General features: G+C 38.2%; 1 protein-coding gene across 3 annotated transcripts in view; it reads right to left on the bottom strand.

Annotated features, from left to right (window-relative positions):
* LOC111142597 (nucleolar protein 4) overlaps nucleotides 1–14586 on the bottom strand; it is a 397248-nt gene extending 382662 nt beyond the window's left edge. For all 3 annotated transcript variants that reach the window (XM_022495896.1, XM_022495895.1, XM_022495894.1), the window contains exon 1: nucleotides 14323–14586. In XM_022495896.1, coding sequence (XP_022351604.1) covers nucleotides 14323–14586 — 264 coding nt within the window. The remainder of the gene's footprint in view (nucleotides 1–14322) is intronic.
* Nucleotides 14587–24723: the final 10137 nt, after the last annotated feature.

Below are 24723 nucleotides of genomic sequence, written 5' to 3' on the forward strand. Positions count from 1 at the left end.
CCTCAGGGCATCCTCCATCTAAGGCTTTGAAATTCTTCATGTCTTCTGCTATGAGCCAGTGAAAAAACTCTCTGCTTTTAACAGGCTAATGTGATTAAAGAGGGCCGAAAGAGCTCTCTTTCTTAAAGTCAACAGTACCATATAACACAACAAAATCATGGGAGTGATAACTCATCATATTCACAGGTTCTATCCCACTCAAAAACGGGGGGAGGGGGTAAACAAGTATGAAGGACATTTGGAAGTCATCTTAGAATCCTGCCTATCACAGTGCACAAAAATTGAGGGATTACAGGGAAGACTCTCACTGTAGAGAGAGATGTGTGGGTATAAAACAAAGAAGTACGAGCAAGATGTAAAATACTGCTTTAAAACATAAACTTCATGTTTCAATAAATATTTGAAACTCTAACATGACTTTGAAAAGACATGTACCTGAATAATTATTCTTTTTTTTTTTTTTTTTTTTTAAGATTTTTAAGTAACTTCTTCATCCAACATCGGGCTTGAACACACACTCCATCCACTGACCCAACCAGGTGTCCCCTGAATCAGTGTTCTATATAGAATTCTCCACTTGGGTTTTTAGAAAGATTTCTCTGGGAAGTCTTTGTCATTGTGGATATAGCAACAACTAAAAGATCAACAATTGTTTCTCCTCAACTCCAAAAACACCAAATAAAAAACCTGTTTACTATAAGGGGACTTAATTCATATTCCTTTTAAGAGACTTTACATTTATTAAGTTTCATAAATTCTATTTTTAACATTTTACTGGACTTGAAGTTTGAGATTTGTACAGTATGATTCATTTATACATAATTCAATTAAAACATCAAGCTGCTGAATTTTACTGATTGCCTGAAAATTTGAATCTAATTCTTGGGTAATATCTGTAATTATAAAATTTCAAACAATATATTGAGTCAAAGGAACTATTTAGCTTCTATTTTACTCATTTGATTTATATTCTGCAACATAAACCACTATGAGACATCAAGTCTCCACCTGTAAACCCTAAACTATGACATCCCTGCTCAAACACTTTTGGTAGCTGTCCTTTCCTATGGAATGAAGTCCGAACATTTTAACATGGCGATGGAGGCTTCCCATACTTCCGGCCCAGCCTACTTTTCCAACTTCACCTTTCACCATACCCTATACTTTAGCTTTCCTTGACTGTGTACCACTCCCTGAACATGCCTTTAATGAAACAACCTCTACCATCATACCAACATCAAACCTATATAATTGTTTTATGGATGTCAAGGATTTGTAAAGCTAAGATATTATTTTAATGTTGTGTTGGTTGAGTAAAAAGTATACCCTCCTTAATAAAAAAACGTGCTATTTTAGCTGAAGTGTAAGCTAAACACAATGTGAGGCAAAATTGTACTATGGATTAGAGTAATTATCTCCAACTGGTATATGCATATCCCAGAGAATGTAGGAGATGATCTACTGAGGTGAAGAAGAAAATATTAGAATTTATATGTATTTTAATCTCAGTTCTGTATGTTTATATTTTTGAGTATTTTTAAATGTCTTAATTATTAATACAGTAGTGTATCTATTAACTTACTATATATATTACATATATAATTTCATGTTCACTTTTGTTAACAATCAGAGTATGTTATTTTAAAAGTCTGGAGATCAAATCGAGAATTTTAGAATCCAACTGAAATGATTTCCTTCTGAACGCTAACACTTTGAAGCTCTGTGACTTCAGAAAGTCACCTTAACTTAAACCACAGTTTTCCCAAGTGTGTAATAAAAAGCATTAATAACCATAAGGCTGTTGCAAACATTAAAGGGTGTACTTTCTTTAAATGATTAGCCCAATCTTTAACCTCTAGGAAGAACTTGATAAATGTAAGGCATTAGTATTGTTACTAATCATGTTATATTCAATACTTGCAATTGCCTTAGAAAGAAGTATGTTCATTGAAGAGGTCCAGATGAGGAGCAAAGTCTCTAGTTTCTTAGTCTTAAAGAGTGCTTAATCTTGTGTACAGTTGGTGGCACTATAAAATGGTGCAACTGCTATGGAAAATAGCATGGCAGGTCCTCAAAAAAACTAAAAATAGAATGAATCCAGCAATCCTACTTGTGGGGAGATATAGACATAGATATAGGTATAGATGGACATCTCCAAAGAATTGAAGGAGGATCTTGAGGAATATTTGCACACCCATGTTCATAGCAGCACTATTGACAATAGCCAGGAGGCTGAAGGAACCCAAAGATCCATCAACAGATGAGTAGATAAACAAAATATGGTACATACATATAATGGCAGATTACTTAGGCTTAAAAAGGAAATTCTGCCATACATTATTACACCGTGGATGAATCTTGAAGACATCATGCTAATGAAATAGTCAATCACAAGAAGTCAAATACTATAGGACTCCAGTTGTATGAGGTATCTAACGTAGTCATATACATAGAAACAGAAAGTACAATGGTGGTTACTAGGGACTGGAAGAAAAGGAGACAGGGTGAAATTTGTTTTTTAATGGATACAGAGCTTCAGTTTTGCAATATAAAAAGGTTCTGGACATCTATTGTATAACAAGATGTCTATACTTAATACTATTAAACTGTACATTTAAAAATGGTTAAGAGGGGGCACCTGAATGGCTCAGTGGGTTAAGCCTCTGTCTTCAGCTCAGGTCATGATCTCAGGGTCCTCGGATCAAGCCCCGTATTGGGCTCTCTGCTCAGCAGGAAGCCTACTTCCCACCATCCCCACTGCCTGCCTTTCTGCCTACTTGTGATCTCTCTCTGTCAAATAAATAAATAAAATCTTTTTAAAAAATGGTTAAGAGATTGTGACGACTTGGATGGAACTAGAGGGTATTATGCTTAGCGGAGTAAGTCAATAGGAGAAAGACAATTGTCATATGATCTCCCTGATATGAGGAAGTTGAGAGGCAAAGTGGGGGGCTTTGGGGGGTAGGAAAGGAATAAATGAAACAAGATGGGATCGGGAGGGAGACAAACCATAAGAGACTCTTGATCTCATAAAACAAATGGAGGGCTGGGGGTGGGGGGAGTAGGGAGAGGGTGGTTGGGTTATGGACACTGGGGAAGGTATGTGCTATGGTGAGTGCTGTGAAGTGTGTAAACCTGATGATTCACAAACCTGTACCCCTGGGGCTAATAATACATTATATGTTAATAAAAAAAATTTTTTTAATAAATTTTAAATGGTTAAAATGGTTAACCTTGTATTATGTGCTTTTTACAAGAATTTAATTAATTATATTTTGTGAAAAAAAAGTTCCCAATATAGCTATGGTATTATATTATATTATAGTTATAAGTATTTTAGGTATATATTATATAATACAGTATTATGTATTATATTATAGTTATTGTACGCTGACAAAGAAGAAGGGCCCATCATGTGGTGTCAGGCTGGGAAGTTTTTCATTTATTGCATTAATACTGAGCACACCAAGGGTGCATCATGCATTATTCAAGCAGAGGAAATCAAATCCCCTCCTTCAAAGCTTTCGAGAAAACTACAAAACTGTCACAAAATGGTCATATTGCTTAGTATGGTATGGTAAGAATATGATGGATTCAAGACATACTAAGTTCATAGAATCAACAGTATTCCCTAGAGTACTGACTATAAAAGGGGAAGAAAAGGGAAAAATAAAAAATGTCATAAAGATTTTTGCCTTGGATAGTTGGGCAGATTGTGTTGCCATCCATAGAGAAAGGAAATTTTTAAAAAATAAGATAAACAAAACTAATAAACTTACAGTAAGAGTCATCAAGAAAATAAGAGAGGCCAAATAAAATCAGAAATGAAAAGGGAAAAGTTACAACAAATACCACAGAGATGCAAAGAATTATAAATGACTACTATGAATAAGTATACAACAAAAAGTTGGAAAACCCAGAAGAAATTAATAAATTCCTAGAAACATACACTCCTTCAAGATGAATCAGAAGAAATAGAAATAGAATATCTCAACAGACTCTTTACTGGTAATGAAATTGAATCAGTAATCACAAAACTCCCAATGAACAGAAATCCAGGACCAAACAGCTTCACACTATATGAACAAAATGAAAGATAAAAATCATTCGATTATCTCAAAGATGCAGAAAAAGCATTTGTCAAAATTCGACATCCATTTATGATAAAAATTCTCAACAAAGTAGGTAAGGTGGGAATATATCTCAACATAATAAAGCCCATATTTGACAAATGCAACTAATAACATACTCAATGGTGAAAAACTAAAAGCTTTTCCTCTCAGGTCAGGAGCAAGTAAAGAATGTCCACTCTCACCACTTTTATTCAACATAGTACTGGAAATCCTAGCCACAGCAATTAGGTGAGAAAAATAAAAGTTATCCAAATGAGAAAAAAAAAAAAAAAAGTAACACTGTCAACATTTGCAGATGACATGATACTATATACTAGAAACCCTAAAGCTTCTACCCCAAAAATTATGACTAATAAATGAATTCAGAAATGTGCAGGATAAAAAATCCATATACAGAAATCTGTTGTGTTTCTATACACTAATAACAAACTATCGGATAGAGATTAGGATAAAAAATCCCATTTACAACTACACCAAAAAGAAGAAAATACCTACAAATAAATTTAACCAAGAAGGTGAAAGATCTGTATTCTGAAAACTACAAGATATTGGTAAAATGAATTGAAGATGACACAGACAAATGAAAGGATATTTCATGCTCATGGGTTGAAACAATATTATTAAGATGTCCATACTGCCCAAAGCAATCTACAGATTCAAAACAATCCTTATCAAAATATCAATGGCCTTTTTCAAAGAACTCAAATAAATAACCCTAAAATTTGTACAGAACCAAGAAAAGACTGAAGAACTAAAGCGATCTTAAGAAAAAGAAAACAAGCTGGAGTTATCGCTCTCCCGGACTTCAAGCTCTACTGCGTAACCACAGCCATCCAAACAGATGACACTGGTACCAAAAACAAGATACACAGATCACTGGAACAGGATAGAAAGTCCAGAAATAAGACCATGCTTATATGGTCCGTTAATCTACAACAAAGGAGACAATAATATACAATGGGAAAAAGAGTCTCTTCAACAAATGGTGTTGGAAAAACTGGACAGCCACGTGCAAAAGAATGGAAGTGGACCACTTTCTTACACCATACACAGAAATAAACTCAAAATGGATTAAAGACTTAAATATAAGACCTGAAACGAAGAAACTCCTAGGAGAAAAACAAAGGCAGTAAGCTCTTCGACATTTATTTTTTACAATGGAAAAATAAACAAATGGGACTATATCAAACTAAAAAGCCCTTCAACACTAAAGGAAACCAACAACAAAACAGAAAAGCAATCTACTGAATGAGAGAAAATATTTGCAAATGACATATCTGATAAGGAGTCGACATCTAAAATAGACAAAAAGTTCACAAAACTAAATTATTTTTTAAAAATCCAATTAAAAATCATCAGGGAGGGGTGTCTGGGTGGTTGGTTAAGCATCTGCCTTAGGCTAAGATCATGATCTCAGGGTCCTGGGATTGAGCCCCGCATTCGGGCTCCCTTGTTAGCAAGGATCTGTTTCTCTCTCTCTCTCCCCCTCTGCCCTTCCCCCAACTTGTTCTCGGTCTCTCTCTCTCTGTCTCTCAAATAAATAAAATCCTTTAAAAAAAATCATCAGGGAAATATAAGTCAAACAACCTGTTGGAATGGCTAGTATCAACAAGATAAGAAATAATAAGTACTGGCAAGGATGCGGAGAAATGGGAACCCTCATGTGCTGTTGGAAGAAATGTCAATTGGTGGAACCACTATGGAAAAGAGAATGGAGGTGTCTCAAAAAGTTAAAAATAGAAATACCATAGAATATAGCAATTCCACTTTATCAAAAACAAAACAAAACAAAACCCAAACGCTAATTTGAATAGATATATGCCCCACTATGTTCATTGCAGCATTAGCGTTATTTACAATGGTCAAGGTATGGAAGCAACCTGACCGTCCACTGATAAATAGGTAAAGAAAACGTGATATATATATTACACATATATATGACATATATTTGTGTAATATATGTCATATATATGTGTAATATATATGTGATTCATATTACACATATGTATGTAATATAACAAACTCATATATAGAAAAGAATAAATCTTGCCTTTTACATCTACATGGATGGACCTAGAAGATATTATGCTAAGTGAAATACATCAGACAGAAAAAGAAATACCATACGACTTTATTTATGTGTGGAACCCAAGAAACAAGTGAAGAAACAAAACAGAAATAGACTCAAATACAGAAAACAAACTGATGGTAGGCAGAGGAGAGGGAGATGGGAGATGGACAAAAAGGGCATGGGGATTAAGAGGTACAATTTTCCAATTATAAAATAAATACTACATGGAAATATAACATATAGCATAGAAGATACAGTCAATAATATTGTAACAACTTAGTATGTTGACAGATGGTAACTAGACATTGTGTAATCATTTTACAATGTACATAAATATCAAATCATTTTATTGAAACTAATATCATATTGTCTGTCAATTATAATTCAATTTTTTAAAAAGATAATCGTTAAAGGATAGGAATTACAAATTCAATACTATTTTTGTAAAGTAGCATTTGCTGTACACCAAATACTGGACATAAATGGCAGAATGACTCTTATGAAATGTAGACAGGAACAGGAAAACGAAGTCATATATTCCCTATTATTGTAAAGAAGAGCCTCTAAATTTTTCAGAGTGCCCATTGGATGATTCATGGCCAAGCTATTATTTTAGTGCTTTCAATTTCTAAACAAAGGAGAGAAATACAGTAATCTTTTTAAGTGGAGAAAATGTACAATTTGTCATTTTCTGCTGTTCTCCTCTAAATTCACAATGTAACGTTAAATGTTACACTCAATAAAAATAATAGGTAAATCAGTAAATGTCCCTTTTTCATAAAACCTTACTGTATTAGCTTATGGAAATTCTACTTATAAAATTGTATTGAATTTACTTTTTTTTTCTACTCCTCTTCCAATATATAATGTTAATAACTTTCTCCAAGTCTTTCAAATTATTACATAATTTCAAATCATTTTAATTTCTGTTTGCCACCTGAAGTTATAATGAATGATCTGTGAACTTTTATTCTGAGAACCAAATATTTCATTTGGCTCACTGTTTTAGTGCTTGGCTAGATTCAGTCTCATACTAGGATATATTTCAGTATAATTATTAAAAATGACAATACAAAGGGAAAAGAAGGTGTCAGCTGGGAAGACCCTGGATGAAGAAATGGAGAGAAGAAATAGTCATTTGGGATTATGTTCAGTTTGAGGTGCTTTGAGATATCTTGGTAGAAATATCCAACAGAAATTGTAAAATACAGTTGTGAACCTCACAAGATATGTATCAAGTCTTCATAACATAGACACAACTGAAGCTATGGCCATAAATGTAATTACTCAGTGAGAAGAGGAATTCAAAACATAACTCAGTGAAATTATTTAATTTCAAGGATAAAGGAGCAACCAATCCATGAAATTTGGAAAAACAGGTTTGCCTTGGAATTTTACAGGGCAAACACATCATCAACAATGTTCTGGTAGAAAGAGAGAATTAAAGAAATTACACCTAGTTAAGTTGTTCTTTAGTTATAAAAGCTGAGGACAAATATTTTTAATTGTATGCAAACCTCAAAGAATGGAACACATAATGCTTTCTTTAGGAAAAAAAAAAAAAATGACCAGGAATTGTAGCCAAGGGATGAATCAAATCAAAGAATTCAGGGAGAAACAAAAAACAAAAAACAAAACCAGAAAAACTCCAGAAGAATGGATAAGCATTTAAACATGCCAAAAGAAAAACCGTCGTGAGCACCAAATTATATACCATCATGAAACCTTGAAAATAAAAACAATTATAGCATATATAATGAACATAACACAATAAAATATATAATTATAGTAAATATGACATAAGCATGGAGTAACAAAACAGTGAGAGGAAGTGAAATAGGCTTATTCCTCTTCTACCATTGGAGAAAGTCAATGATAAGAATGACATTGAAATCTGTAGTTGAAAAAAAAATGAATAAAATTCCAACTCTTCATGTTTTTCTTAATCTTTTCTATTAACTTCAGGAATAAATACCTCCAAGAAGAAGTATTTGTCTATTAGCAATTTTTTGAACTGCATGTTTTTTGTTTCTTTTGTTTGATTTTGATATTATGTTTTATGCTTCTTAAATTAGCATATAATTACCATCCCAGTTTTGGAAAATTATTTCTGCCTGTCCACATCAATCATTATATCAATCAATCACTATACTTAATTTCCTTTTGGTATGTATGTTTAGATAGACAACTATAATGATGCTCATAATTAACTAATGATGGTTAAATCTGGATGGTGGATTTAATATAACTTAAAATTTCTTTCCTTTTCTCTTAGATTTTTTTTAAATAGTGAAAATGTATCACTTTTACAAAATAAAATCATTTTTATTTTCTAAAAAAATAAGTATCTGAATAACACACACTTTCAGAAAGATACATTTTAATTCTTTGTGGCAGCGTGATCTTGAGTTTATAACATACACCTAATTTATAACATATACCTAATTAATTACATCATGGTGTCCTTGCTTTCTTAATAATACTTAGAAGAGCTTCTATTGTTTTTCAGCATTTACTACATGTCAGACAGATATTACATACACTATATGCTTATGAATTATTATTCTCATCCAAAACTAGTTAGGCAAGTATTACTCGTGGCATTTACAAAAAGGAAACCGTGTCTTTAAGAAATTTCCCCTTACTGGGACGCCTGGGTGGCTCAGTTGGTTAAGCAGCTGCCTTCGGCTCAGGTCATGATCCCAGCATCCTGGGATCGAGTCCCACATCGGGCTCCTTGTTCTGTGGGGAGCCTGCTTCTCCCTCTGCCTCTGCCTGCCACTCTGTCTGCCTGTGCTCTCTCTCTCTCTCTTTCTGACAAATAAATAAATAAAATCTTTTAAAAAAAAAAGAAAAGAAAAAAAAAGAAATTTCCCCTTACTTAAAGTTATCATCAATGTTCAATCCAGGATTTAAATTTTGCTCTAGAATCTATACCCTGCCCACTATGCCACGTTTCCTGCCATCCACACTATACACAAAGTTTATTTTATCCTGTTATACCAGGATTATCAAAACAAATGTAACCTAAAACATAGTAGATTCACTTTGATCTTTGCAGTTAGATATAAGAAGTCTTAGCAAATACAACAGCTATTAATGAAAGATCTTTATAGTCCTGACATGGGATTGAAACTCTCAGAAGTTCTGCTGCTACATCCTCTGTCGTTGCTTCTTTCCTCTGTCCTAGGCCCAAAGTCTAGAGTATAAGACCTTGAGAAGCAGGAACTCAGCTGGTTCAGGAGGTTTATTGAGGTAATATAAATGAGTGCTGAATCTTGCCCTGCCTACCCCCAACTATGCTTATTAACAAGACAAGAAAGAACCAATGGAAAAGTCAAGAACTGGTATCTTGGGAAATATGTGTGGGCTAGTCTTCATATATTAACAGGGTCTGATTTCTTCCATAAATTCAGGGGAGTTATCTCTACAAGCCCCTTGCCCCTAAATACTCACGCCTTACCGGCCTCTTATAAGGCCTCTTATAAGGGTATTCCTGCTATTCTTGATAGCCATAATTGCCATTGTACTAGGGTTTTGCCATAAGGAGCAGTCCGCACAATTCTCTAGGAACCACTAAAGTCCACTTAAAAAGCCACATTGCTGAGACTCATACTTGGGATCTATTTAACCCCCTCAAAGACCTATATTACAGAGCCCTCCAAAATACCTAAACAAAGAGAAAAAAATGCACTCATTATCTACAGCAATGCCCGTCTTCTAAGTATAGGAGGTAAGCAAAACTGTGCTTACATCTTAATTACTATTATCATGATTTGCCTGTGTCAGAGATATAAAGTATCCTAATGTGTAGCTAGGATGTTCCTCAGTTTTGTTTTTCTGGAATTTCTGCAGCAAATTTCAGATCAAGGCCCAATATACATGGAATGTGGCTCAAGCATAAGTTCGGCCTGGTAGAAATGTATATAGACTCTTCATGAGGCATTATTTTCTCCACTCTTGATATAGCATAGAGAATTTGTAACCAAAACCATAGTCAGAGCACTAAAAAAACAGTAACTGCTTATAAACCAGTCCATGAATATTCATTCTAATCACTATATAGTAATCAATTAGTATACACAGCAAGAACAATATGAAATCTGAGGCTACAGATTGCAGAACTGAATAAATCATCATTTTTAAATGACATAACTAAAGATAATATATTTTCCTTTCTGGATGAAAATTCATTTTATATTCCCTGGTGGAATACATATAAATAAGAAATACACAAAAGGCAAAAATTGGACCTAAATGTCCGTTCCTACATATACAGGTCAAGAAAAGCATTACTCACGTAATTGGACATTCATTGCCTTGTTTGCTTAAGACTGAAAAACAAATACAAATGTGAGTTTGCCAAATTTCCTAATGTTTTTTACAGTGCAGTGGGCCTTTAAAAAATACACAATAATGCAATAATCTAATACTACTACAAAGGTTTAATGATTTTTCTGGTTATTTCCCAAGTTTACCTTGCATAATATCAAGTGGTATATCTAATGTGTTTGGGTGGTTTGAACTGTAAGTGTGACGGGTCAACTAATTGTGGCCAAAAGCAAAATGCCAATCAGGATGAAACGCTTCTAAAAACAAACTCAACCAAAAATGTAAAATAGGGTCACCATAGTGATGTTAATTTAAAATGACCACTGATGAAACATTTGTTATAATCCATGTCAGACATGCCTCGTATCTTTTTCAGAACTGCTTTAAGTCATTCATTACTTCACCCTTTTAGGTTTTGACATCTCTAATGAGAGAACACCTAAAAACAATGGTGGCAATGTGAACAAAACTTAGATTCGATGCTCGCCAAGCTGCACGTGCGTGTGTATACACGTGCGTGCATGTGCGTGCAGGCACACACGCCGATCCCACTCTAGACCTAAAATGGCTGAGTTGCAGGATGTTGTTGCTTGGTGACCAAACAGTATCTCCTCAGCCACAGAGTAATTTAAACAGTGACAGATCTGTCCCCTCAGCTTTAGGCATGGCCAGGACAAATAGTAAAGGGCATGTTTATCTTTTCCAGTATTCTACATTTTTGTTTTCAGTCAGTGGTCACTTGCTTGATTTTATCACCAATTTAGATTTTAGGGGAAAGCATTTGCAAAGCTACAGCTATCCTTTTAGGAAAATAAGAGGTAGAAACAAGCTTCTTTCAAACTGAAAGATAGTCCTGTTTCAGTTAAGTCTGTGTGCTGTGTCCACTCGGTTCTGCTACGACCTCCCAGCTGCTATCAGTTTCCCTTTCTTTCATTAAACACCAACAGTTAATTAGCCTCAGCCTGTCCTCTTCCCTTCTCTCTGTCCCTTTTCAAGGTAGTAATGATGTCTAATGACCAGCAGCAGCAGGCTACTGCAACACCAGGCACAAATCTCTCTCCCTGAGAGCAGAGCCAGCCGCAAACCCTCAAACCTCAGAGAGCGAGAACAGATTCTCAGTCCACCTGAAAAGACCAAACACAGTCCTTTATTTCAGCCAACATATGCCTTGGAATTAAAAATGTGGGGTTTTTTGGTTTTTTTTTTTTGTCTTTCTGCCGATTGCACTCCCACTATTACAAAGAAAAACTTACTTATAAGGAAGAAATAATTTGAGATGCGGAGAAACACATGATAAAAGGGGAACCTTTTATTTATTTTTTAACTTGTTGAAATGATGATTGGCTGTCCTTCAGGGAAGGCGGAGCCTATAATTCTATGTAAGGAGCAGCATAAAATTTTCATAAAGAGAAATAGAGGAGTTCATGAATTAAAAACCTCTTCAACATTTCCAAACAGGCTTGAATGAAGAGCAAATCTCTTAAATACTACATGGAAACCACTGTCTAAGAATATCACCCGATGAATTACATTTTCTCCCTTAAATATATGAAACCTTTATTGAATTGAAAAGGGAAACGTGTTACTTTATTATTAACACTGTAGTTGTTATTCTACATTAGATCTCTTAGCGATAATTCTTTAACAACTCTGCATAAATTTTTCAATGAAAATATGAGTATCTGAACATGTGAAGTCTGGTTTGAATTACTAGGCATTCATATTTCTCTTGGTGTCTCTATGGCTGTTACACAATTTATGTTAAGAATTTTTAATTAATGTTTTAAAGGGACACATCTGTTTATACACATAGTGGAGGTAACCAAACCCATGTAAGCATAAACTGGACCAATACACAAGTGAAGCTATCTGACAGATAAACAGAGGAAACGTGATTTTCATATAAAAGGAATGAAAAACAAACTTCCCACCTAGCAATTGCTTTGAAAAACATATAAAATATTATCTAATACTACTTAGGCCAATAAACCTTAAATAATTATTTTATTTATTCAGTTAGCCCACTGGTGCCCAAAGGAAAATACATCCTTATGTTCTGAATTCTAAATCTACTTTGTCTAACAAGTCATTTTTAAAAATCAGGATAAGTTACTTCCCGTACAAATGAATCAAAGCCCTTCATTCCCCACAACAGACTTCTGACTCATCCAGATGTAAATAAACCTCAGTTCTAATCCAAACACATCTAGGCATCTAGTCCTCATTATTTAGTAAAGCAAGACAGTAATCTCACCATTGTCTTTAGCAATGCCACATTAAAAGAGAAGGCTGTGTTTATAGGTCTACCTCCTAGAAAATTCCAACAATTGTACTTAAAAAAAATGCAGAACTTTTATGTGTGTTTCTATTTCATCTTTATTTCCTTTTCTCATTTTCCAAATAAATTCCAAATATACACACACACACACACACACACGCACATATATATATATACACACATACATATACATATATATATATACTTCCTTCAAGAGATATCCTTAATTAATCTGGGAAACCATTAACTATTTTCCAAACCTGAAAGAGTCCTCCAAATAGTCCTCTGAAAAACCTTTCATGCACATATTTCCAATTTAATATACCTCCGTTGGAGAGAGAATAATAGCTTGCAAGATATCTCCTTTTCTAGCATCCTCCAGGAATACTGTACGGGCAAACAGTTGTCAGTAAGGGGTTGGCGTGGGAGGAGGTTAGGAAAACGAGCAAATGCTCAAGAAACCCCAAAGCCAAGCAAAAATGCAAAGGATGCCAAACGCCCTCCCCCACCCCTACTCCAGGCGAGTACCCACCGTAGCATGACGAAGAAAGAGGTCTTATGGATCTGATCTGCAATCCTACTTGTAGCCCACAGTTCCCATCTTCTTAAAAAGGGAAATTGATGCTGCCACCGCCTCCCAACCTCACAGGCTTCTGCCCTGAGAGGCTGAGATACACTAGGTTCTCAGTGCCCAGTACCTTGCTGCTCCTCGGCTTGGAGCTTTGTGGCCATGAGACTTAGAGCTATCCCAGAACGAGGAACAAATATATACACCATTTGATTGCGTCCAAACCCATGTCTCTTTGTTGTTCATCATGTAGCTGCGGCTTTATTTGTGTAAGGGGGAAGTGAGGAAGGGGATGGGGGGCGGGGAGGAGGAATCTCCAGGACCTTATCTACAATCTAAACAGTCGTGGCAAGATCTGTGGGAGTGATCAAGGCCATGGGATAGCCCGGTGTCTCCCAGGCGGCGGTCTAACAATAAAACCTGATAGTGTCGGGGCGGGGGGGTGGGGAACCCCACATCTCCGACTAGCGCCACAATCGGGCTTTGTGCCAATTAGGAGACACTGTAGACGATCGATCAGAATCGTCTATTATCAGAGCGTGCGTCTGGGGTTCCAGCGTGGCCTTTATGCTTGGTGGCGAAAGCGGGACACGCGCCAGGCGCCCAGCGAAGGACATGGGACAATGGGCAACCCGAGGACGCGGGAGGCCGCCCGACGCGGGGATGGAAGCTCCAGGAGCGGGTTCAGGAGCCCGGAGGCGAGGAGGGCTGCGAGCTCTGGAGGTGCGCTGCCGCTTTAAAATAAAGGACCACAAAGACTCCACCGCGGGGGAAACGCGCCTGGCTAGTGCGAGTGGGGACAACTTGGGGAGGGGGCTGAGAAAGGTGGGGGGGCACATGAGCCAACGGTGGCTCACGGCTCCCCCTTTCTCCCCCCTCTCTCTCCCCTCCCAGCCGGCTGCTCCCGCAGACAAATAACAGAGGAAGGCGAGTCACTCACCGTGGTCTTGACCGGCACGTAAAGCACTTGCTTGGCGCAGCCGCCGCCCCCGCGGACCTCGTCCGGCTGGCCCAGCTGGAAGCCCTTCGATTTGACCCAGAATTTAAATTTGGCGTTGTCCGTGGAGCTCGACTCGGAGCCGTTGAGGAGCTGGACGATCCGCTCGTATTTTTTACGGGTCACCGTCTTGGTCTTGCCTGAGTCCCCGTAAGTCCTGAGGCACCAGTCCTGGAACTGACGGTACATGTCGCGCTCGCTCTCCATGTTCCCCGCTCCCGGCCGTCGGCCGGATGCTCCCAGCGCACTTCGCACCTGTTCACCCTGGGCTCATGAAAAATGCAGCCCCGGCCACGATGTAGGGACGCGAGGTCCCGGCCGCCGCCGGAGCCTGCCTCGGGTGGGGGTGGGGGGGTGGATGGAGAGGGGAGGAGGGTCCGGCTGGGCACCAGCAATCAATGCCCTGTGCTACCAAGTCTCTGGTTCATTCGTAATTGCAACGCTTGTCTCGGACGCTTGTCTCGTTCTCTTAGTGATGGGTCTCTTTAATATTGTGTGACTAGGACCATCCCAACAGCATCTGGCCCAGAGGAGCTGGGTTTTAAATAATTAAAATCCCATTCCTTGGTTTATTAAAAATCCCAATATTGACTTGAGGGTGGTCCCTGGACGCCTCGCCCCGGGGCTGTGTCCTGGGCAGGGCAGGTGCAGCGCTGCGCCGCCTCCCCGCGCGCGCGCCCCAGAAGCTTCCCCGGCCGCTGGCCCCGCGGTCCAGGAAGCGAGGGTTGAGCTTGTCTCGAAAGCAGCCGCCAGGCCGAGTGCCTGCGAGCCCCGAAGGGCACTCGGGTCCCCTGACTCTCCTTCCTCCAGGGTCCCGTTCCGCTTCGGCTTTCCCTGCGTGGGGCGTTCAGGGACTAGAAAGAGAGAAAGTTCTTACCTGTCATGTTGTTAAGCCTATCAAATCCTGCTACACGGGAAATTTTTTAAGGTATTTTTTAAATGGTTTAAAATGTCATTTCTTCATATGCATTTAGGCTAAATTCCAGCCCTGCAGGTAGGTTCCAGGAATTAAGTCCCAGAATTAGCAAAACATTCATGGATATTTGGCCATAGTTCTATAGGAGAGAGTGTGGTACCCCAAACAGATATCCGTTCCAGGGAGATGTGGGTAAACGAAGGCAGGCCGCTGGCAGCGGGTCTCCCGGATAATGATGGGGTCCCCAGACAGGACTCCTCTGGTTTCTGCTGAACTGGGTACAAGGCATAGAAGTAAGTTTATAATACAGATGCTTAAAACCCTTTGCATGAAATTAAAATAGAGATTATTTTCCCCTTGCTTGGTTACAGTTTGCAGTACACACAGGAGGTTTCGTATGTCTATTTTCCCCCTGCCACGTCATGGACACCCCTCCACTGCTCAGAGTAGCCAAATATGAGTTCCTCTGGACGATTTTCTCAAGCAAATGAAATCAGCAGCTCCTCCATTCAGGATTTCCACCCGTTTGTTACAGAGCTGGAAACAGGGGAGTTCCCATCCTCTTCGCGCTGCGATTGCCGCCGCTCCTCTTTATTCTACTCTCTGCGGAGGCCCGCGCCCGTCCCGGGAGGCGGCCGTGCCAGGAAGGCGGCCCGACCACTGCCCCGCGCCTGGTCCGCGTCCTAGCCCACCTTCGCCCCTCGTCGTCGTCTCCAAGACGAAAGCCCCGAATGGGGACGCGGAGTGTTTGTACCCTCTGCGCCGCAGCTGGTCCCGGCACTTGCAAAATGGTCAGTGGCTCCTGCTCGGCCAGGCTGAGTGTGTGCGTGTGTGCGAGCAAGGGAGCGAGGGTGTTCGGTATGCGGGGGGTGCGCTGTGTGTGCGCGCGTCTCCGGGAAGGTCTCGCGGCGGCTGGAGCCGGGACTGACAGCCCGGGCGGAGCGCGAGCAGCTCCACACACTAAACCTCTCCCCTCTCCCCTCACCCCCACCCCTCCCACTCCCCTCTCCTCCCCCCCCCCCCTTCCCGGCCCCTTCCAAGCTCTCTGATTGGCCAATGGGACAAAAGTTTCTGTGGAGACGGCTGGGCGCTGACGTCACGGGCAGAATTGTCCCATTTAGGGATCCCGGGGGCAGTGCGCATGCTGCAGGCTGCAGGTTAGAGGCAGGAGGAGGTAGCAGCGGGCGCGGCGGCAGCCAGGTGGCGGAAAGGAGCACTCAGCATCCAGGTGGGGGGACGACTCCAGCAGGGTTTCCATGGAGATTCCTCTGGGTCTAGCCTAAAAACAGCAGATCAGCTGACACCATTAGCTCAGGACCTAATTACTGCTTATTGGAGCAACAAATGAGGGAGAGGGCCAGCTGCAAAGGAAGAGTTTTTATCCTACCCCCCCCACCCCATCTCCTCCTTTTTCCCCTCTCGGTCGCTCTTGAGTCCCGGGTGAATTCTCATTAACTTGCAAGATTCCTGCAACAACAGCCACCCTTCTCTAGAGGCCACCCAGACTGCTTTTATTCTTTTTATTTCTTTCTTTTGTATGGAAAAAAAAAGTGCTAAAATAAATCAGTTGTCCTGAGTCCTTGAATTTTTGCCCAGTAAATATTAAACCACCGAAGTTCAGACAGTCCGCTAATAGAAGTCACAGGTGGATCTAATGTAAGGATGATGGGGGGAGGCAAAGAGGGAAAAAAAAAAACCTTAAATATGTTAAATTAGGTATTTTTCTTTAGGTCTTTCACATTTTTTAAAAAGATGTCAATATCTCAAACTGTATGTGGAATAAGGAGTTGGACAGAAGCATATTTTGAATCACCCTCGTGTGGTACACCTCACAGGAACACTTAAGTTTACCTTGTGGCATCAGAGAGAGAGAGGATAATTCCAAGTTGGGAGATCTAGATCATGTTGTATATTAGTTAAATGTTTCCTAGAGGATCCTGGAAGAATAGTTGATCCTAGAGAGTTCATTTCATTCAAGAGTAAGCTGGTTCTATGAGTTCACTTTCTCTTACGGTTATAAGTTAATTCACGATTTCTGAATTCTTTTTGGTTGCTCTTTCATCTGAAGAGTCCTCTCATCTCCTCTAAGACTCATTCAAGTACTTTAGACCCATAAAGCCTTCTTTCCTTGTCTACTCAAGTTAAAATAGTCTATGTCTCTAAACTCCTCTGGATATGTGTCTTTCAACCATTTTTTAAAACCTTGTCTCATAGTAAGACATCTACATTACATTGACACACAGCGCATTCAAAATCTGTCCTCCAAAAATGTTCATGGGAAAACATATTTTCTTACATGGAATACACATGGGTAGTTACCTGGTCTTCTCCTATTATTATCATTACTCTTTGGTAAAGTAAATTTATGAAGCAGCACAGGATGCCTGGCAACCTATAGTCTGGAAAACATTGTTTTAGATTAAATGAACTATACCACTACTTGTACTATATTTATAGTTTCGCAGGAGTATGTTTGTTCAAACAGAATCTTGATTGGAAGACCCTTGAGAGTTTATATTTTCTTGTTTTCTAAGTAACTCTGCCACAATGAACAATGCCCATAGTAAGGGCAAGTAAATAGACACTGAATTAGTTAATAAAGGAAAGAAAGGAATGGAAGAAATAAGCAGGAGGCACAATCCGTGGCAATTCCTGTTGGCTTTTGCTAGATGGTATTTGAATGAAGTTGGTTCCCATTTGAGGACATACCAAGGCCTTACTATGTACTGTGTTAATTATAGTTATGATTATATGTGGGATTTTAATGTATAGAAATTAAAATACTTTACACATAAAGAACTCATAGAATACAAGCAAATATGTCACCAACCCCCAGCTGTATTAACTAGATTTGGTATACAAGCAAAACAAAACAAAATACACACACAAATTAAGCGATTATAAAGATGTATTTTCTTAGAAGGAAAAGGTAAATAATTCACTGTTGAAAGAATATTCACAGTGGACTAAAAAAATAGATTGCCAGGACTTTGGCAGTCAGGCTTCTTAGAGCCATGAAGATTCTCTTGCCTCCAATGGAACCTAAAGTGTACTCTCTTCTCTATAGTCTTTATTAATTGCGCAATCTAAATCAACATTTTTTTTAACCGTATCTTTCCTACTTAAAACTATAAACACCTGATAAAAATCTAAAATCTGCTTCAGCAACTCACTCTAGACTCATTTCTCTCCTTTTTATTTTTCTAGAGCCAGGTCTTCCCACTCTACTGGAGGGTCACATCGACCCTGTCCTTCAGCTATATGATTCATTTGACAGGCTTCCTGGAATTTAAGTTGGCATTTCCCCCAAGACACTTTTTCAGATTTGCCTCTCTAAGAGCATATCTCCCCAAAAAGTGACTCTTCACCCTCATATGTGAGCACCAATTCCTAATCCCTGCCCGGGGTCCTGCCTGCTATTTACAGGGAGAGGAAATCAGAAAGTGTTTGATCAGAAAATAATATTCTAATTAAAGATAATCCAAATTCTCAGCTGCAATCAACATGATTTTGTTATGAAAGTAAAACTTTGTTAATCTCAGGGTCAGTTTGTGTACGACATTTTGAAAAATCTGGAAACACATTTTTTTTTAAGATTTTATTTATTTATTTGACATATATCACAAGTAGGCAGAGAGGCAGGCGATGGGGGAGGAGTGAAGCAGGCTCCCTGCTGAGCAGAGAGCCCGATGTGGGGCTCTATCCCAGGACCCTGAGATCCTGACCTGAGCCATAGGCAGAGGCTTATCCCACTGAGCCACCCAGGTGCCCCGGGAAACACATATTTTAATATCAATCACAAATATTTATGCAACACCACATATTCACCAGCAAAATGTTATAGTCCAAACATATAATCTGTAATCATAAAATAAATGTTCAAAGAATAAAAAAACCTTCATCATATAATTATACTTTTATTCAACAAATATTTACTGAGCACCAATTACTTGGATAGGCTTTAAGTTTCAAGTAGTCAACAAGACATGTATATATATATGTTGTACTCATCTAAAGGAGCTTAAATTTTTCTCAGGAAAACACAAGAAACAAGGAAGCAAATAGCACTTGAAGTGAATGCTAGGAGGGAAAAAATGGTGCTGTAACAGAAAACATTGGCAGAGTGGATGGACTTGGTAATGCAGGGAAGACCTCTGAGTACGTGACATTCATCACAAGACCTGAAGGATGCAAAGGGATCAACCCTCTGAAGAGCCAGGAAGGGAAGGTACAGGCACAGTGCAAAGGGCCTACAGCAAGAGTTATTGGGACATTTGAGGAATAGAAGGAAGGCCAGTGCAACTGAAACTTACTGAGCTTGGAGGGTAGAGAATGGGATGGAAGTCTGAGTAGTCTTCTGTGGCCAGATCTTGTAAGACAGTGCTTGCCATGATAAATAGTTTACATTCTATTATTGATCCAGCAGAAAATTAATAAAGGATTTAAATCAGGAGAATTATGTGATGTGATATGCATTTTTATGTTTCACTGGCCATTCTGAAGAGAAAGGACTGGAAAAGAACAAACATGGAAGGAAGAAGACGAGTTAGGAAACTTGCAGTAGTTCTAGTAGTTTAGGCAAGATATCATGGTTATAGATTAGGAAAGGTAATGGTTGAGGGAGAGAAAATTGATGGATGAGAGATATGATTTAAAGGTAGAAGAGGGCTCTTTGATGGATTACATTTGGCAGGTGAAGGAAAAGATTGAGTCAAAGATGACCATATGCCTTCTGGCTTTTGTAGTACTGTTTGTGAGGCCATTGACTTAGAGAGGGGTGTTTGAGGAGGAACAGATTGGAGTTGGAGGCTGAGGTAGGAGCAGAAGTAGGTTGATGTGGAGAGGCAGGAAGAATTTAATTTCAGAGAAGTTAAATTTGAAATACCAGGAGAGTTGTTCATGTAGGCATTTGAATATAGAAGCTTGAACTACAGCAAAAAGTCTGGGCTGAAGATATAAATACAGGAATTTTAAAGCCATAAGAATGAATGACATCACCTCTACCCACATTCCTCCATCCCCCAAAAGGAAAAAACTTCATCTTTAGATATTGATTTGATATAAACTAATACCCCATGACTAAAATAGAATGTCAGACACTAAACAACAGAACCTGGCTTCTTTTGGTATAACACATTATAGTAAGGTCTGAGAAACACAGCAAAGCCATTTGGCTCAATCCTTGACTATACCTAAATCATTAGTGAGCTCCATACTTGATGGGGCTTTAAAATCCTCTAAAATTTAAAAAAGAAAGATTGAAAACATTGGGTTAGATCTCTCCTAGATTAGATCAGGACACGGAGGTGTGCTAAAATAGGAATCTAAAATTTGAGGATGGCCCATGAACACATCTGTCATGGAAGGGATAAGAATAGGGATTATGGCCACTGAGTTGTGTCAGTAAGACAACGTGAGGCCTTTAGCTGTACTGGAGACTGTGATAGATGGTACTTGTCACTTTGAAACCTGAAAGTTCTGAACATCATTATGCATTCAGATGCTTAACAGTCTATTAATAACTCTTCCAAGGAACAGAAATTTGTAGAGGAAGCAAATGGACAACTCAATCAGCAACTTGATTAGCATATAGCATGGTAACTTTTCAAAATAAAACAGAAAAACAAAGTTAAAGCAGAAATGTACAGCTCGTGTGGATAGAGGAATTTGGGACTAAACACAAAAAGTGTCACAAATCTCTTTTTATTAGTTGACCTCCATCTATTGGCTCTTCTCCCAAATCATTTTGAAAAAAGACTATTTTTAATAATGTTATGACTATCCTTTGATTCAGAAAAGAAATGTTTTTGAGAGAGTTAAGATACTGTCCTGAGCTTCATAGTGGTCATTACTAAGACACTGAAAAACATGTCTTTCTTTCTATTTGTAAGCTAGTATCAGTATCTTTATTGCATTTTATAACTTAAAGAAAAAAGATTAGAAATTTAATGTTTGTTGTTCAGCTCCAAGTTGACTGATATTTATGTCTGATATGATCATCATTAAATATGATGCATTGGGCAGAAGTTAATTTCTATGAATTATAAGTGCAAACTAAGAGCAAATTAGATTTGACAATCTAATGGATTTGCTGAATTTCTCTTTAATTCCTATCTTTTACATCTCTGTACCAGCAAGTCCAGGCACAGCCAGTTCTTACATTTTGACAGCCACATATGGATTCATTCAACATTCATCCACCCAACATTTTCACCTAGCTGTTATAACTATGGTAAAGTCCAAAGTTAACAGTCTGGTGTTCATGTCCCTTGTATGAGAGAAGAAAATACATTTTTTTTCCTGGCCCCAAATATTGCTTTATTTCCCACTAGCCATATGGCTTATCTTTTCTTCCAAAATATATGTCTTAAAACAGTAATCCACATATTCATCGTCAACTCAGTGGACAGTACTATTGTAGAATTTCTACATTATTTTTAGAATAGTTATTTTGTCATAGGAAATAAAAACTCCTTTGGAAAGAGGGAGCAATCCACTTCTGCCCAATTCCCATTATCCTTTTCCAGATTTCCAGTTTTTACTCTGATTTCTGTTAAGTAAACCAATTAATATCATAACCACCATCATCTGACCTTTATATCTTATTTATAATACATTATTAATCATTCTAGGACACTTGTTTAACCTGAAGAATAAAAGTGACAAGAAAAGACACAAAGATTTCTTGGCTAAAACTACAGACTCTATAAATAGTTCTCACAAGGGAGACATCTGAGTTCAAACATCAGAATCTGTAAAAGAGTTGTAACAATGTTAAAATACTGTCCTTTGGAAAAGGAGAACCTGAAGAAATAGCTACCTTTAGTTTCCCTGGAACGATACTAATAGGTGCTGAAAAGCAAGGCAGAAAAAGAGTTTTGGGCTTCCCTTTTCTTTTATCTTTTCAAATGAACATCTCCCAAGTTTTTAGAAAACTCTTTAATTAGGTTTCTTGATCAAAAAGCAGTGTAACCATGTAGAGTTTCTAAAATTTTAAGTTCTTTTTATAGTTTATATTAAGTTTGGAAATGAAAGTCAATTTTTAAAAAATGAAGTTTTCAACTTATATGCAAAAATACCTCTTTGGTAATTTAATTTAAAACTGTCCATTTTGGTCATCCTGCTAGCCTGGAAAAACAGAGCACCAGCATGGGGGTGACACAATGCCATCTATTAATGAATTGTGATTTTTAGCTTGAACTCATCTTCAGGGCACAGTTTTAAACATGTGTGCATGACATCCAAATTGCTTATCATATCATACAGCATAATTTATTAAGAACAGCCTCAGTAGGTATAATAAAGCCATTAGCCAATCAAACCTTTAAGGGTCATTTTAGCTGTTAATTTATAATTCAGTGTGATGATTGGAATAAACCCTCACATACAAGGAGAAGATAGAGCAGTTCTATGAGGATCAATAGTAGAGAATGGATTACAAAGACAGCTATGTTACTGAATATATTTATGTGCACATATGTTCTGTAGAACAAATATACATGAATTTTGAAACAGTGATAGTCTTTAAAATCTTGTTTTCTTTGACTCAAGTAAAATCATCTGAGCATCCCATTTTGGTAGAGTATTAAATTTACTAATCCCAAGTAAAATGAAATGATGTCATGTCTTATACTTTTTAAAATTGTTTCAAAATATTCATATGACCATTATTTTCTAAAATAGCAGGAAATTATGTCATTTGTAAGATCCACTAATTAAGAAATATGTAGTGATCATATTGGCTCACTTTCCTATTAATACTCATCAAGGTAAAGGCGTCATATTGATATATATATGTTAAGAATAAAATTGATGTGGATTTCTGCTTCTAGTGCTATGGCTAACTAGAAACTTTGAGAGAACCTTCTTCAAGAAAGCAACTGAAGGGGGCACCTGGGTGGCTCAGTGGGTTAAAGCCTCTGCCTTCAGCTCAGGTCATGATCCCAGGGTCCTGGGATCGAGCCCCGTGTCGGGCTCTCTGTTCAGTGGTGAGCTTGCTTCCTCCTCTCTCTCTGCCTGCCTCTCTGCCTACTTGTGATCTCTGTCTGTCAAATAAATAAGAAAAAAAAAAAAAAGAAAGAAAGCAACTGAAGGATGCATAATGGGACCTTTGATTGCATGACGATTCACAGGATGTGTGGAAAATATCTCACTCTCCCCTGCTCCCACAAAAAGAGTCCATTGAAAACCAGTTAACACACCCAAGAGGCTAGATTGCCTTATGAGCAAACTAAAATGCAACATTATAGTAGGAAGACTGATCATGAAATCAGCAGTACAGTGCTGGAGCTGTGTCTAAAACTTCTGTATTAAGCCAGAGACACCTAAAGGGTACCTTGCCACCTAGCTCATAGTAAAGGTAAATATAAATTCTCTGCAGAAAAAACCATTCACAATTTGAGTAATCAGGTTTATCTCAGATTAAGATCAACCAGATATGAGCATATAATTGGAAATGTCCACATAAAAGAAGAGCAAATTTCATCTTCAAAAGCCGGCATAGGGAGGCTTGAGTGGCTTAGTCAGTTAAATGACTAACACCTGGTTTGGCTCAGGTCATGATCTCATGGGTCATGGGATTGAGCCCTAATCTAGCTCCACACTCAGTGGGGAGTCTGCTTAAAGATTCTCTGCCTCTGCCTTCTACCCCTGCACTCATCCTATCTCTCTCTCAAATAAATAAATCATTCAAAAAAGCAGATTAAGTAAAAGCCAGCATAAGTAACAAGAACAAAACTAAACTTCCAAAGATTTTATCCAAAAACAAAATTAATCTATGATAGTAGAAGTCAGGATAGTAGTTACTTTGATTGTAGTGACTGGTGAGAGACACTAAGAGGTCTTTTAAAATGCTAGTAACATTGTATCCTAATCTTTGTGCTAATTACACAGATGGTCCACTTCATGAAAATCCATTGAATTATGAACTTGTTATTAGTGGACTTTTCCCCATGTATGTTAACTTCAATTAAAAACTGTACTTTTTTTTAAAACAGATTTTATTTATTTGTTTGACACAGAGAGAGAGAGCACAAGCAGGGGGAGCAGCAGAGGTAGAGGGAGAAGCAGACTCCCCGCCAAGCAGGGAGCCCCCTGGGGGACTCGATCCCAGGACCCTGGGATAATGACCTGAGCCAAAGGCAGAGTCTTAACCATCTGAGCCACCCAGGTGCCCCAAAACTGTACTTTTAAAAAACAATAAACATGCAAACTTTGTAGAGCAATCGCTAACAACATTTTTTAAAGTACAATTGATATATTAAGAGAGGAAGTAAAATGGAACCATAGAAAATGCTTTATTAAAACCAGAGATGACAGAAAAAGAGAGAAAAAGAAACAAAAGTAACAACAAATTTTGAAAAGAAAGATATAAACACAATAGATATTAATTCAATGGTATCAATATAATCACTTTAAATGTGAATGGT

The sequence above is a fragment of the Enhydra lutris genome, unplaced genomic scaffold (assembly GCF_002288905.1).
Source record: "Enhydra lutris kenyoni isolate GAN:26980312 unplaced genomic scaffold, ASM228890v2 scaffoldscaffold8, whole genome shotgun sequence".
NCBI classification, from domain to species: Eukaryota; Metazoa; Chordata; class Mammalia; order Carnivora; family Mustelidae; genus Enhydra; species Enhydra lutris.